Below are 15693 nucleotides of genomic sequence, written 5' to 3' on the forward strand. Positions count from 1 at the left end.
CCGTATAGCCCAGCACAGCCCCATACAGCCCAGTATAGACCAGTATAGCCCAGCACAGCCCCATACAGCCCAGTATAGACCAGTATAGCCCAGCACAGCCCCATACAGCCCAGTATAGACCAGTACAGCCCAGCACAGCCCCATACAGCCCAGTATAGACCAGTACAGCCCAGCACAGCCCCATACAGCCCAGTATAGACCAGTATAGCCCAGCACAGCCCCATACAGCCCAGTATAGACCAATATAGCCCAGCACAGCCCCATACAGCCCAGTATAGACCAGTATAGCCCAGCACAGCTCAGTAATGCCCGGCACAGCCCAGTATAAACCAGTACAGCACCGTAATGCCCAGCACAGCCCAGTAATGCCCCGTACAGTCCAGTACAGCCCAGTGTAGCCCAGTAATGCACAGCACAGCCCAGTAATGTCCAGTGATGCCCAGTACAGCCCAGTACAGCCCCGTAGAGCCCAGTAATGCCCACTATAGACCAGTATAGCCCAGCACAGCTCAGTAATGCCCAGTACAGCCCAGTATAAACCAGTACAGCACCGTAATGCCCAGCACAGCCCAGTACAGCCCAGTACAGCCCCATACAGCCCAGTACAGCCCCGTACAGCCCAGTACAGCCCAGTAATGCACAGTACAGCCCAGTACAGCCCAGTACAGCCCAGCACAGCCCAGCACAGCCCAGTGATGCCCAGGACAGCCCAGAAATGCCCAGTAATGGCCAGCACAGCCCAGCCCAGTGATGCCCAGTGATGCCCAGTGATGCCCAGTGATGCCCAGTACAGCCCAGCACAGCCCAGTGATGCCCAGCACAGCCCAGCACAGCCCAGTACAGCAACGCTGGAAAGGGCACAGAGGCAGAAATTCGCCTGCCTGCTGCAAACCAGAGGCTCCCAGGGGCAGGAGCCGGGATGCTCCCGCCAGCTGCTCCTCAGGAAAAGCGAGAGCCAAGCCCAAAACCCGCGGTTTTCTGAGTTCCAGTCTCCTCCCTCCCCCAGCGCCGGGGGAAGCTGAATTATTGATGAGGCTTCACGGAAATAATCCCGGCTAAAAAGAACTCGGAGCCTGCTCAGAGCGCTTTGAATCCCGCCTGGATTTCATCTCCCGTGACACAGCAAAGCCCCAAAAATCCCCAGTTGCTGCTCGCAGCCGTCCCTGCCCCGCTGCGCTTTAACCGCGGCGCTGGAGGAGCACAGCGGGGGTTTTTCCACCTTTCCAATCCTCAGGTTTGGGATTGGGAGGAGAAGCAAAGCTGCACATCCCGGCTGGCCAAGCAGAGGGCACTGCTGGCTCACGATTCGAGCCAGGGCTCTGCACTGGAGTTTGAGTCCATCCCAAAGCCCTGGGAGCAGAAATCGCTGGAGCAGCAGCTGTCTCCACTTCATCCCCCTGATTCCAACCGCTCCTAAAAAATCCAGGAATAATTGGTTAAAAAATGGCGATATACCCCCACAAAATGGGGGACGAAACCAGTCGGAGGGAGCAGTGATGGAGAGCAGGGGGGAAGTGCTCAAAATGGAAAAACTGGGAAAAAAGAGATTAAATGGAGCACAGGAGATGAGAGCCCGCCCCGGTTTGGGGGTTCACCAGGATGTCCTGACACCCAGCAGGGCAGGGAAGACCCCAGAGCCACCAAGCAGATTCTCCATAAAAACCCTCTAAAGTTCCATATTTTTATCCCGCAGATTCTGAATCAAAGCACCTTTTTCTGCTCCTTCCCCTGATGTTTATTAGAAAGCCCTGGGGAGAGAATCTCCTTCCCCTCATCCCCCTGCAGCTCCTTCTCACTCCCGTTTTCTGCACTTTTTGTTTTATTCCGCTGACGGAAAAGGACAGAAAGTAGCTGGGAAGAAGCCGAGGATGTAGAAAAAGACCCTTTTAAGTTTCATTCCAGCTGCATCAAAGCATCCCCAAACTCCTCGCAGGTGCCCACACGCAGCTCTGTGCTTGCAGCCCCTGCGCATCCACCTCGCTCCTCACTCCCTTTATCCCCATTACACCCCTAATATTCCCAACGTCAATATTCCCATTATTCCCTCCCTCTTGACCGCTTAAACCCCAAAACCTGGCGGGACTGAAGCTCTTGGGGGGGTATTGGCGCTCCTGGCAGGCGGAGTCGAGTTTCCAGAGCTTCGGATGCTGCTCGGACGCCGCATCGGGCTCCTGATGCATCCCAGCGATAGCTCCCGAAACCCGATACTTCCATCCGATACTTGCCATGGAAATCCTCCCGTTCCATCCCGCCAGAGGCCGGGAGCGGCTTTCTCCCGGTTTCACCTAACCTGGTTAAAAAGAGGAGTAATGGCCCCGCGGAGCTGTAACGGGATTAACCCCCCGCCCGAAGGGGCCGGTGATTTATGGCCGCTTGTGATGGATCCTCTCAGGCTTCTCCCCAGAAATTCCCCGGGGGCAGCTCCCTGCCGGAATGATCCGGCCCAGAGCATTGGGAAGCACTTGGGAAGGGTCTGATCCCCTCGGGAAGGGTCTGATCCCCCTGGGAAGGGTCTGATCCCCTCGGGAAGGGTCTGATCCCCCTGGGAAGGGTCTGATCCCCTTGGGAAGGGTCTGATCCTCTCGGGAAGGGTCTGATCCCCCTGGGAAGGGTCTGATCCTCTCGGGAAGGGCCTGATCCCCTTGGGAAGGGCCTGATCCCCTTGGGAAGGGCCTGATCCCCCTGGGAAGGGCCTGATCCCCTCGGGAAGGGCCTGATCCCCTTGGGAAGGGTCTGATCCCCTCGGGAAGGGTCTGATCCCCTTGGAAAGGGCCTGATCCCCCTGGGAAGGGTCTGATCCTCTCGGGAAGGGCCTGATCCCATCGGGAAGGGCCTGATCCCCTCGGGAAGGCTCTGATCCCCTCGGGAAGGGTCTGATCCCCTCGGGAAGGGTCTGATCTCTCCTGGATGCTGCTGGGAAAAGCCCCAAAAAGGCTCCAGGAAGGCTCAGCAAGAGGTTTTGTTGGGGGAGCACCCGCAGGGTGATTTAGGAGCCTCATCCAAGCCTCTGGATGCTCCAGAGCCGTCTGCCAGCAAGGGAGGGCTGGATGTGATCTGTGGGATGCACATGGAGAGGGATGGGGGCGGCCGGCACGGCCCCAAAGCCATCCTGGGCCACCGATCCTGCCCTGCCGATGGATTTCCCCCGATTTTCCCATGAAAATCCATTTTCCATCACTCAGCCCACCCAGCGCCTCGTCCCTGCGCGGGTCCCGAGAGCCAAATCCAGCCTGTCCATTAATCCCGGAGTCATTAGGGGCGGATGAAGCCACTTCCCCCAATTCCTTCCTGCTCGTCTCGATCCCAGCCAAGCATTTCACCTTGGCGCCAGCAGCGAGCCGAGGTGTAAAATTACCGCCTGTTTGCTCCGGCCCCAAACAAACCACCCAGACGTGGCCATGAATCCCGCCGGGCACCGGGAAAGGGTTGGAAGCGAGAGGGATGCGGTCCTGGATTCGTGGAGGGGGTTTGGAGCAGGGAAACTGCGCCCTGGGAACACCGGGAAGGGCTGGCAGGGCAGGAGGATCCAGCCCGAGGAGCCGGGGATGGGTGAAGGAACTCGTTCCTCTGTGGGCTTGGGGATTAGGGGGTGTGGGATGCAAGTGTGATAAGGTAAAAGTGGCAAAAAAGGGCAAAAACAGGGGAAAAGTGGGGGGGAAAAAAAATAAAAGGCAAAAAATGCAAAAAAAAAGGCAAAAAAGGCAAAAAAATAGAAGGCAATAAAGGGCAGAAAAGGCAAAAAAAAAGGCCAAAAAATGCAAAAAAAAAAAAAAAAAAAAAAAAAAAGGAAAAAGAGAAGTGAAAAAAGGCCCGAAAAAAAGGCCTAGAAAAAGGGCAAAAAATGAAAAAGAAAAAAAAAAAAAGGAAAAAGAGAGGCGAAAAAAGGCCCAAAAAAAAAAAAAGCAAAATGGCAAAAAATGGCATCTTGGAGGAGAATGAGAATGCAGGAGGAAAGAAACCCCTGAGCAGGGCCCGGGTGTCCCCCACCAAAGGGATTCAGGAGACGCCGAGGGGATGCAGAGCCCTGAGCCTGAAACCCCCCAGGGGAGGCGAGCCCAGTGGTTCCCGTGACGCGCCCAGTCAAAACTCCCACTTCCACTGGGAAACAGGAACCAGGGAGCCACAGAAAGGCTCGCGCTGGAAGATGCCTTCAATAAATCCCACGAGCAGGGATGTGCCGGGGCTGTGGAAGCACCCGGAGCTCAACCCACGGGCCCAGGGGCTGGGGATGAGCCCGGCTGCTTCCCAGGAATCGGCACCGACCTGGGGGGGGGGGGGCTCCGAGCACTTTTCTCCCCGAGCCACCGGATTTCTTTTCCCTCCCGTGGCAGCCCCTCGCTTCCTTGCCTGCCTCGGGGCAGTTTATTTGTTCAGCCTCCCCTCCCGGGCCGGTCGGGCCCTTTCGGTGGGGCGGGGGACCCCGACCCAGCCCCGACACCACCGAGCTCGGCTCTGTCAGGGCTGTCAGCCAACACCAGCCCTGAGGCCGGCCAGGAATTTTAATTGAAATCGCCGCTCCCTGCGCTCAGATAAGGCCCAGCATCACCCCAGGGGCTCCCCAGGACCCCCCTCCGCTGCCCCACGGGGTACCCGGACCCCGACGCCGCTCCCCAAATTCACGTGGGGTGCCCTGAGCTGTCTCCATGCCCTGGCACGGCTCTGCCAGCTCCGCGGCCGCCTGCCAAGGCAGCGCTGGGACAAACTGGGAGGGAACCGCCCCAAGCTGTCCCCACGTCGCGGGGACTCCGCAGCGTCCCCTCCCCTCCCGCAGGAGCTTGGTGGTCTGCGCTCCTTATCAGCGCTTATCTCGCCGAGCCGCTCGCTAATGCGACCTTAATGGAGCTAAAACGGACTCGATTTGTTTTATTGCAGCTCAGCCCAAAGCCCAGCGCCCTCTGCCCCCTCCCCGCGCTCCTTCCCGCTTCCCTTGTTTTGGAAACACGGCGGGAAGGGGCTGCTCCTTCCTCGCAGCTCAGGGGGCAGCGCATGGGGAGCCGGAGGGGCAGGGAGAGCCCTCCCGGGGACTGTCCCTCCTTCCCCTCCTTCTCCTGCTCCCCCCGAGCCGCGGGGACCCCCCGAGCCCTCCGGGGCTGCGGGGGCCGGGGGCGCTTCGTGGCCCGGGAGGGTCAGAGCCGGGAGCGGGGCTGGCAGCGCTCGGTGGCCGCGACACCCCCGCGCCCCCCCGGGCCTGGAAGATGCTGCCCACGCCCTTCTCGGTGAAGGACATCCTCAGCCTGCAGCGGCCCGAGCCTGCCGGGGGACCCCGCGCCGCCCCCGCGCCCCGAGCCGCCCGCAGCCCCGCCGGGGAGAACGAGCCGCGGCCGCGTAAGTGCCCGCGGGACCCTGCGGAGAGGAGAGGCGGAGGACACCGGGGGGACCCCGCGGAGCCGCTTTCGTTCCCCCGGAGCGGAACCCCGAGGGCAGCCTGGCAACCCCGCACCCGCCGGTCCCGGTTTCCTTCTTTTCCTCCCTATTTTCCCCCTGTGATTTGGGGTTTTTGTGGTTGTTCGGGGGATTTTTCGGGCATCCCGGTGCGCCCCGGCGCCGCCGCGCATCCCCCGCGCATCCCCGCAGCTCCGGCTGCCCTCGGGAGAACGGGAGGGCTCGGGGGGGTGGAGGGAGCTGGGGGTGGATATGGGATATTGAGGGGTTCTTCCTGCCGAAAGTCACCCACCGCTCCCGTTTTCGATGTCACCCCCGTGTCGCGCTCCGTGAATTGTCCCCGCTGGGGACACCGAGGCACGCCCGGCCCCGGGAGCGCGGAAGAGCCGCGGGGATGCTCCGGAGCCGCTCCCGAGGGGAGATCGGACCTGTCCCGCTTCTCCCCGCAGCTAAAATCCCAAAAAATTTCCCCTGCTCGTGTTTCCCTAACGCCCGGCGGCTGCAGAGCGGGGGAACGGGAAACCAGTAAGGGGAGAGCGGGAGCGCTGGGCAGCGCTGGGATGAGGAGGGAGAGGGGTGGAGAGGGAGAGGGGAGCTCGGGGAGCTCGGGAACCCTTCACACCTTCATCCAGAGCCTTCCAGCACCCCGCAGCATCCCCTGGAATTCCCGAATTCCCTACTCTGCCTGGCGGGGTATCCAAGCGCATCCCAGCCGGAGCTGGACCTGATCCCGGCTGCTCCTCTGCCGCACAAAATCCCAATAAATCAAAACCCCCCCAAACCATCAACCCCTCTGCTCTTCTCCCAGGTTTAACAATTTTCCCTCCTCCATTCCCAGCCCCTCCGGGATTTTTGTTCTGCTGAAATTCAGAGAAATGTGGGATTCTCCTTCCCTGGAGCCGGAGGCAGATCCTGCCGGAGGTCCAGATCCCATCCCTGTGGAGCAGGATGGTGGGGAAAGGGGATTTGGGGTTTGGAATACTCGAACCTGCTGTGTGCCCCCTTTTCCTTGTCCTCCTCAGGTAACGGTGGCAGCCCCAAAACATCAGAGGAGTCATTAGGAGGGGGGGTGGAAGGAGATTTTATCCAGAATTCGTGTAACAGCCTGATTCTTTCCAAAAAAAATAGGGAATTTTCTTGAATTCTCAGTAAACATCACAGGAAAATTCACACTAAATGTATCAATTTTCTGGAATTCTCAATAAATACCACAGGAAAACTCATGTTAAATTTCTCAGCTATCAGCCTTGACTTTACGAACTACCAGCCCTACTCCATCCTATTCCCAGGAGGAGCCGTTCCCAGTTTGACCCCCGCTCTGGAAACACCCTCTCGCTGGGCACTGAGCTGCATTCCGCTCTGACTTTGCTTTTTTCTCCCCCCGCTGCAGGAAAAGCTCTTCTCGCGCCGAGCTTGGGGGCGGAGGAGAAGCCAAGGGAGCAGCAAGCGCTGCCCAGGCAGCGGCAGCGGCGGAAGCCGCGGGTTCTGTTCTCGCAGGCTCAGGTGCTGGAGCTGGAGCGGCGCTTCCAGCGGCAGAAATACCTGTCCGGGCCCGAGCGGGAGCAGCTGGCCCGGCTGCTGCAGCTCAGCCCCACGCAGGTGAAGATCTGGTTCCAGAACCGGCGCTACAAGAGCAAGAGGCAGCGGCAGGAGCGGTGCCTGGCGCCGGCGCTGCCCGCGCTGCCCCCGCGCAGGGTGGCGGTGCCGGTGCTGGTGCGGGATGGCAAACCCTGCCTGGGGGGCTCCCGGCCCTACCCAGCGCCCTGCGGGGTCACCGCCGGCCCTTTTTCCTACGGCTCCTGCTGCGGTGCCCGCGGCGGCGGCGCTTTCGGGGCGGGCTACGGCGGGGGATGTCCCGCGGTGCCCGCAGGTGCCACCCCCGGGGGTGCCCAGCGCCAGCCTCCGGCTCTGCCAGCGGGAATCAGCGCTGCGAGCTGGAGGTGAGAAGGGAAGAGGCACCAGGAAAGCTCCAGAGCCAAGCCCTGATGGGGACAGGAGCCAAATCCAAGGGTTTCTGCCAGCCTGGACAGAGGGACAATTCCGTCTGTGGAGAGGGGGACGCTGCCACCACCGCGGCGCTGAGACTTTGGGCACCCAACACCTCTAAATTATTTATTAATAAACACAGGAATTTGGAGTCTGGCCCTTCCTGCTCCCAAGGGATTTGCTCCTCCAGGATGTGAACGCTGCTTTTCTTCCTCAGGATAACTGGAAAACAGGGTCCGTGCACATCCCAGTGCTTTTGGGTGGACACTATTTAATGCTTTGCGTTCCTATAAGTTTTGAGATTTATTTCTGATTTGTATTTCTTAATAAGTCCCAGCACAGGTATCAGTTTCTGCCTTTATTAATAATTTTATTATTACTATTATTATTAGTATTATTATTATTATTATTTGCAAGTAAAAACAAATTGGTGAAATTGTGTTTTCGCTCTCTTGGCATTTCCCACTTTGTGTTTTGGATTTTCCCATCCTCAATTTGCACCTGAGCATCCAAACCTGAGCCAAAGAAAAATAAAAATCAATTAAAACCCGAACAATCCAGGCGAAAATCACCTTGTGGTCCAAGTTTGGGAATTCCCAAGGTTTAATCCCTCCAAGGTTTTGCTCTTCCCACTCCATTCCCGACAGCTCCTTATCCCGCAGCGTTTGGAAAAAGCCTTGCGGGAGGCAATTAAGCTTTTATCTCTCATCCCACATCGCTCCAGCGCTCCCTCACTTCCCAAATGGGACATCCCTGACATCCAGATCAAACCGGAAAATCCCTGGCGGGGACAGAGGTCGCTCCTCATCCTGCGGCTCCGAGGCTTTGGGAACGCCGGGTGCTGCCCCTTCCCTCCCCTCATCCATCCGCACTCACTCAGGGATATCTGTCCCCGCTCTGGAGCAGCCGGCGGATCCACAGGGTCCCGTTCCCTGCGCTGGGAAAAGCCCTGGGCTCACCTGGAATCCCGAGCAACACGGAGAGCTTTCCTTGGAGGTTCAGCAAAAAAATGAGGCAAATCCCAGGAAACTCCCCCAAATAACCGCAGAAATTAAGGAAGGGAATTGCTTCCCTCGGGGGAAAAAAAAAAAAAAAGCCTGGAATTGGGAATCATGAGAGCTGGAGGAGCTCTGGAGAAAACCCTCAGGAGCAGGGCGGGATTGTCGGGATTGTCCTGGGCAGGGCCAGGATCTGGACTCGATGATCCCCGTGGGTCCCTTCCAGCTCAGGATATTCTCCAATCCCTTCATAACTCTTCCCAAATTCCCTTTCTCCAGCTAAAACAAGGCGGAGCCATTGGCGCTCCGGAGCTTTTCCAAGCCCTCCGTGGGTACAATGGCGTAATTCCCAAGCCGGAGGTTAAAGAAGGGGAAAGGGTTGGATAAAGCCGAGTTCGGGGCACGTTTGCACAACCTGCTCGCGGCTCCGGGCGGCTGAAAACAAACACCTCCCACAAAATCAACAAAGTCCTCGGGGGATTTGAGGGAAATCTTTTGTTTCCCTTTTTAAGGGTAAAAAAAAAAAAAAAACCAAACCAACCAAACCATGCCTGGGCTTTGCGGCTGAAGGGGCTGGGCTTGGGCGAAGGGTTTGGGAGTGAAAGAGGGGATCGGAGCTGATATTCCATCAGGGAAAGGAGTTTGGAGACAGCAGAGCTGGAGGAGGCCACTGATAAGTTCATAGGTAGACATTTATAGATACATTTAAATATAAAGTGCCCGCAATTCCCAGGAATTCTGCTCATCCCCGGCACCAGAGCTCCCATGGGATCTTCCCCACCGGATGGATTTGCCTTATGATGGGACAAGGTGAATTTTTAATCATGCCTTGCCCACATCCCTGGGGCTCCGAGGCTGTTTGGGGTCGTTTTCCAAACAGAAACTCTGGAAGAACAAGCCCAAATAAAGCAGATCCTCAGGAAAAGGATCCCTTGTAAGCAGCTCCACCAGTGGTTTTTGTTTGAATTGGGAAGGTTTTGCTCCTTTTGGGTGCCCAAGACTTTGTTGTTAAAGGTGTTCATGAATGAAGGAATTAATCTGAGGTTCAGGCCTAGACTTTCAGCCTTTTCCAAGCCAGAATTTGCCTCTGGAGCTGCTCTCCCTGTCTTTTACATCATCCCCAAGCCCTCGTTGGAGCGGCTTTGCAAAGCTGACAAAAACATCTTTGACATTTTCCCCGTTTTCCAACAGGCTCAGAGTGCATCAAAGTGGAGAAGTTTGAGAAAAAAACCCTCAAAATCCATTTTAAAAAACACCCAACCCTTTTATTTGTCAGCTTTTCCCGCTGAAAGCAGCGTTTTCCCAAAGAGCTCAGGGATAGAAATCGTTCCCGTGAGCGGGAGGAAGCAGAGCTGGGGTTGGGGCCATGGATGCAGAACATCCTCCAAGGATGCTGCTCCCTCTGCTCTCCCAGAAAAACCCACCCTGGACGCATTTTGATCCCAAAATCCACATCCTTGTCTTCAAATCCGGGGGGGGAGGGGGGGATTGCGAGCAAAGGAGGAGCTGAGGCGCGGCCGTGACCCCACAGATCCGTGGGGAAGGACGCCCTGAGCAGGAGGGGAAGGCAGCGGCCCGAAATCCAGCGGGAGCCAAGAGGCAGCCGAAGGGCGTAGACTCGTGCCGGGCTCTCCAATCAGCCCCGGGAGGTTTGGCTCGGGCCGGATAAATGCGGGCCGGGCTGGGTGGGAACGCGGCGAGCCCCGGGAGAAGGGGATGAGCTCCGGGGCGCGGCCGGGACGGCGGCAGAGCTCGGCCAGCACCCCCCCGGCAGCGATGAGCGGCACCCCCGGGGCAGCCCCGCAGCCCCGGCCCGTCCCCTCCCGGCCCCGCACGTCCTTCCTCATCCAGGACATCCTCTGGGATGGGGCCGAGCGCGGCAGGAGCGCAGGGAATGAGGAGCTGGGAGAGCCCAGCGAGGAGGGGAGAGGGGACAGCCCGGCCCCGGGACACCCCCCCGGGGGTCCCCATCCCCCGGGAGCGGCCGCAGCCTCGGGGACACCCCAGGAACCGGACACAGGTAATGGGGGAGCGGGAATGGCTGTGCTGGGGCCGGGGATGGATCGGGAATGGGTCAGGAATGGATCGGGAATGGTTTGGGAATGGATCAGGAAAGTCTGGGCTTGGTTTGAGGGATGGATCAGGAATGTCTGAGCTTGGATCAGGCAATGGACCAGCAATGGATCGGGAAGGGATCAGGAAAGTCTGTGCTTGAGTCAGGGAATGGATCAGGAGTGGGTCAGGAGAGTCTGTGCCTGGATTGGGAACGGATCAGGAATGGGTCAGGGAATGGATCAGGAACGGGTCAGGAGAGTCTGAGCCGGGATCGGGAATGTATCAGGGAATGGATCAGGAACAGGTCAGGGAATGGGCCAGGGAATGGATCAGGAATGGGTCGGGAATGGATCAGGAACAGGTCAGGGAATGGGCCAGGGAATGGATCAGGAACAGGTCAGGAATGGGTCAGGAATGGATCAGGAATGGGTCGGGAATGTCTGAGCTTGGGTCCGTCAAGGGGCAGGATCCAGACCCGGCTGCTGGGGCCAGACACTCTTGGATTAAACTCCAGGAGCACCCGAGCTGGAGCAGAGGGACGAGGAGAAATTCAGAAACTGCGTTCAAACCTTTCCCCAGAGCCCCAAAGGACCCCGAGCTCCAATGTCCCAAATGCCCAAAATGTCACTTAAAAAACCCCATCTGATGCATTTCTACAAAAACTTGGGAAATAAATTCCCTTTTAATGCAGATCCCGGAAAAGGCACCGTGGGCAAGGGGCTGCCCAGAGGGGGAGAAGCAACATCCCAAAATCCCAGTGGGACACAAGATTTTGGGATCAGGGCTGGGGCTGGGCTCAGCCTTTCCCTGCCTGAACATCCCAGGCTGAGTTTGGAATTCTCCAGCGCTGGCTCTCGCTTGCTCCGACAGCGCTGCCGGGGGAATTTTGGCTTTCCAGCCCAATTCCATTAAAAGAAATTTGTACATTTCTGGGATTTCAGGGACAACCAGGATTCACACAGCTGGGAATTAAATCCGTGGCTTTTCTCTCGAGCTTCTGTTCACACCTTAAGGAAATAAACTGAGAAATGACCGAAAGCCCAAAAATGGGCTGATTTCCATCTGGATAAAGCACAGAAAGGGATTAACTCCATAAATAAATGTAACTGAGAGGTTTTGGCTGTCGTGGGTGGCACTTCCCGGGAGCTCAGCACCTTCCCGGGTCCCCACTCCGGTGATCCATCGGTGCCACAGGGAATTAGTTGGAGACCCAAGGCCACGTTTGGGATGTAAAGGGTTAAAACTGCCCTACAATTTCTTGGCATCACCTTGGCGTTATGGGATGGAAAAGGCAGGAATTCGTGCCCGATGCTCTCCACCCGAAGCCTGCCCCGAGCTGCTCGGAGGATTTGTTTCCTTTGGGAATTCCCATTTTCCCAGAGGCACGGGAGGACATTCCAAAGCAGGGCCTGATATGAATCCCGCAAAACAAAAATTCCTTTGCTATCCCTTGATGGATTGATTCCTTTTATGTCCATTTGGGGCATAAAACCAGAACCTTGGGATTTGGGGAGACCTCCAGCAGCGCTGGAAAGTATCCCTTTTTGGGGATATTATTCCATCCTCTCCTACCTGGGGATATTATTCCATCCCACCCTATTCTATCCTATCCAGGGATATTATTCCAGCCTATCCTATCCTATTTTATTTAGGGATGTTATTCCATTCTGTCCTTTCCTATTTTATTTAGGGATGTTATTCCTATCCTATTTTTTTAGGGATGTTATTCCATCCTATCCTATATTTTTAGGGATGTTGTTCCTATCCTATCCTATCCTATTTTATTTGGGGATATTATTCCTGTCCTATCTTGTCCCATCCATTCCTATCCTACCCCTATTCCTTCCCTATTCCTGCCACCCCTTGGATTCCCTGTTCCTATGGAATTCAGGAGGACGTGAATCAAAACCTGTGATTTAGGAAGACAAAACTCCCTCATGTGAGTCTCACACCATTAAATTAAAACATTCCCAAGAAAATCTGGATTTTTTTCCTCTCTCTAAAGGGGAAAACCAAAGGCATTTTGGTGATTTCCAAGCAGGATTTTGTTTCCGAGTGGGAATTTTTGTCCAAGAGGGAATTTTTGTCCAAGAGGGGACTTTTCCAAGTGGTTCATTCCCAATTCTTCCCTTCCCAGACACCCCGGTGGAGCCTTTCCTGTCCGACTGTGCCCCCGCCGTGCATCCCATGGCTCCGCGGCCTCCCAGGCAGGGAAAACGTTCCCGAGCCGCCTTCTCCCACAGCCAGGTGATCGAGCTGGAGCGGAAGTTCAGCCACCAGAAATACCTGTCCGCCCCGGAGAGAGCGACCTTGGCCCGGCACCTGCAGCTCACCGAGACCCAGGTGAAGATCTGGTTCCAGAACAGGAGGTACAAGACCAAGAGGAAACAGCTGGTGGCCGGGATGAGCCGCTTGGACTCGCGCCAGGAAGCGGCCGAATTCCCGGGAATGTCGCTGCTGGCGCTCAGGGGGGCCTGGCCCTACCTGCCCTGCCTCTACTACGTGAATTCCTGGAGCCCCTCCTGGTAGAAATGGCTTTTTTAGGTGGAAAATATCCGGTTTTTCCTTAAATTCAGAGGGGAGCGATTGGCAGCTCAAAGGTCTCTCATCCCTTACACTGAAATAACCAAAAGCAGCCCCAAATTTTAGTTGCAGTGCTCTGGGAATTCCCAGAAAAGCCTTGGCTGTTCCACCCCTGGAAGTTCCCAGATCCAGGCTGGATGGGGCTTGGAGCTGAGGGCACCCGGCACTCTTGAGTGGCTGGAGCCTCTCCTGGTAGAAATGGCTTTTTCAGGTGGAAAATATCCGGTTTTTCCTTAAATTCAGAGGGGAGCGATTGGCAGCTCAAAGGTCTCTCATCCCTTACACTGAAATAACCAAAACCAGCCCCAAAATTTAACAGCATTTAATTCACTGTGTTTGATTCCAAAGCTCTGGGAATTCCCAGGGAACCTGTGGCTGCTCCATCCCTGGAAGTTCCCAGATCCAGGCTGGATGGGGTTTGGAGCTGGGGGCACCTGGCTGTACCTGCCCTGCCTCTACTGCGTGAATTCCTGGAGCCCCTCCTGGTAGGAACGGCTTTTTTAGGTGGAAAAGATCCTTAATCTTGGATTTAAGGGATATTTCCTGACTATTTCCTTAAATCCAGAAGGGAGGCATTTCAGTGGCAGCATTTTGCAGCGGCAGCATAAAATTCTCTCACCACGGACACCGAAATAACCAAAACCAGCCCCAAATTTTAGTTGCAGTGCTCTGGGAATTCCCAGGGAATCTGTGGCTGCTCCGTCCCTGGAAGTTCCCAGATCCAGGCTGGATGGGGCTTGGAGCCGGGGGCACCCGGCACTCTTGAGTGGCTGGAGCCCCTCCTGGTAGAAACGGCTTTCTTTAGGTGGAAAATACCCTTTATCTTGGATATTAAGGAATATTTCCCGAAATATTTCCTGGCTATTTCCTTAAATTCAGAGCGGGGGGTGGGGGTCACCGGCAGCGTTTTGTAGCGGGAACACGAAATTCCCTCACCGCAAACACGGGGGAAAAAACCCAAAGGAAAAGCCCCAGATGTTAACAGCATTTAATCCACCGTGTTCCATTCCAGAGCTCTGGGAATTCCCGGGGAATCTGTGGCCGCCCCATCCCTGGAAGTGCCCAAATCCAGGTCGCCACCCGGAGGTGCCCTGGATGCCACCCTGGCAGGGACAATGGGGCAATGACAGACGGGTTTTGCATATCCGGGTGTCGGCCCTGCTGCAGCGCTCCGGGGTTTTAAAGGAGCAGCAGCTCCAAGGCTCCACTTCCAGAGCAGCAAACCCCGTTTGCAGCTGGAATCTGGGAGTTGGAGCCGCCTTTTCCCGAGCCGAATCATCCCAGAATTCCGTGAATCAGCCCAATTCCCGGCGCTGGGTCACCAGAACAGCAAGAGGATGATGCCAGCTTGTCGTTTTTAGGGAAAAAAACTCCCGTTTGCACTTCCAGAATAGAAAAAATTGAATTTTTTAAAAAAATTTATACTTAAAGTGTCATCAATTCCATGGGGAAAGTGTGGGAATAAGGGAGATTTCCAAGGGAAGAAATGCATTTTCTCAGCCGGAGTAACCTGGAGCAGATTTAATCTCCTGGAACTCAAATCTTCCCTGGGAAGCTCCAGGAACGTTCCTCTGGTTCCTGCTCTTCCCATTAAAATCCCAGTGCTGCCATTCCCTCCTGGATTAGGGAAACGCAGACAATAAATCATGGGAAGGAGCTGCCTGGATTCGCCCCTTTTCCACAGCATTATTCGGGACCCGCCCTTTTGCCGGGGGACTCCTGCGAGCTCCCAGGCAGAGAGGCAAAAATTCCAGGGGCAAAATTCCAGGGAAGGGAGGACAGGGAGAGGAGGACACAGAAGGGGAGCTCTTTGCAGGAATTATTAATTTCTCTCTTTGCTATCAAAGATTCTCCCTTAATTTGGAGGCCGAGCTTTGGAATTGTCTCAAAGTAACTTTCGCTATCTCCAGCTCCGTTTCCCTCCCAGCTCCTTCTCCCAGGGCCGGGAATTCCAGCCCGGATTCCAGCATGGAAGGCCATCTCCTCTCCGCTGTTGCAAAGTGTTTCCATCCCTGCCCTGCCCTTATCCACTCGGGAACAACAAAAATCCCTTTATTGACCTCAAAGCCGAGTTCCAGCCGGGAGTGACCCCCCCGCCCCGAGGGCACCTCCTGCCCACATCCCATGGATTTCTCTGCCAGAGCCTTGGGATGCTGCTGGAATCCTGGCAGAGACAGCGAATGTGCGCTAAAACCGCTGGGAAAGGGCTCGGAGCATCCCGGTTTGCACGGACAGGGGGGGAATGTTCCACTGGGAAGGGCTGGGAAAATGAGATCTGAACTGGAAATTAACTCTGAACTGGAAATGGGATTTAAGCTGTAAATCAGATCTAAACTGGAAATGAAATCTAAATTTAAAATCAGATCTAAACTGGAAATTAAATCTAAAGTGAAAATGAGATTTAAACTGGGAACTAAATCTAAACTGGAAATGAAATCTAAATCAAAAATGAGATCTAAACTGGAAATGAAATCTAAATCAAAAATGAGATCTAAACTGGAAATGAGACCTAAACTGGAAATTAAATCTAAAGTGAAAATGAGATTTAAACTGGGAATGAAATCTAAATTAAAAATGAGATCTAAACTGGAAATGAGACCTAAACTGGAAATTAAATCTAAAGTGAAAATGAAATTTAAACTGGGAATGAAATCTAAACTGGAAATTAAATCTAAATTAAAAATGAGAT

General features: G+C 55.4%; 2 protein-coding genes across 5 annotated transcripts; both read left to right on the forward strand.

The window, feature by feature from the left end:
• Positions 1-5195: 5195 nt before the first annotated feature.
• NKX2-6 (NK2 homeobox 6) lies at positions 5196-7326 on the forward strand. The gene is made up of 2 exons (XM_048287260.1): positions 5196-5319; positions 6767-7326. The coding sequence occupies exons 1-2, from the start codon at positions 5196-5198 to the stop codon at positions 7324-7326; spliced, it is 684 nt and encodes a 227-aa protein (XP_048143217.1).
• A 2589-nt stretch (positions 7327-9915) lies between these two features.
• NKX3-1 (NK3 homeobox 1) lies at positions 9916-15435 on the forward strand. Of its 4 annotated transcripts, XR_007200105.1 has the most exons (4): positions 9917-10386; positions 12559-12965; positions 13216-13508; positions 13810-15435. XR_007200105.1 is itself a non-coding variant. In XM_048287256.1 (3 exons), the coding sequence occupies exons 1-2, from the start codon at positions 10083-10085 to the stop codon at positions 12948-12950; spliced, it is 696 nt and encodes a 231-aa protein (XP_048143213.1). In that variant the 5' UTR covers positions 9916-10082; the 3' UTR covers positions 12951-12965; positions 13810-15435. The 4 variants fall into 4 exon arrangements, 2 of the variants coding, with proteins under 2 accessions (XP_048143213.1, XP_048143212.1); XM_048287256.1 differs by lacking the exon at positions 13216-13508 and having other exon boundaries at positions 9916-10386; XR_007200104.1 differs by having other exon boundaries at positions 9918-10386; positions 12559-13508.
• Positions 15436-15693: the final 258 nt, after the last annotated feature.

The sequence above is a fragment of the Corvus hawaiiensis genome, chromosome 27 (assembly GCF_020740725.1).
Source record: "Corvus hawaiiensis isolate bCorHaw1 chromosome 27, bCorHaw1.pri.cur, whole genome shotgun sequence".
Lineage (NCBI taxonomy): Eukaryota > Metazoa > Chordata > Aves > Passeriformes > Corvidae > Corvus > Corvus hawaiiensis.

Coding starts and splice junctions, on each gene's coding strand:
- NKX2-6 (XM_048287260.1), top strand. CDS start 5,196: ATGCTGCCCACGCCCTTCTCGGTGAAGGACATCCTCAGCCTGCAGCGG. Junction 5,320..6,766: donor CGCCGGGGAGAACGAGCCGC/GGCCGCGTAAGT, acceptor TTTCTCCCCCCG/CTGCAGGAAAAGCTCTTCTC.
- NKX3-1 (XM_048287256.1), top strand. CDS start 10,083: ATGAGCTCCGGGGCGCGGCCGGGACGGCGGCAGAGCTCGGCCAGCACC. Junction 10,387..12,558: donor ACCCCAGGAACCGGACACAG/GTAATGGGGGAG, acceptor TTCCCTTCCCAG/ACACCCCGGTGGAGCCTTTC.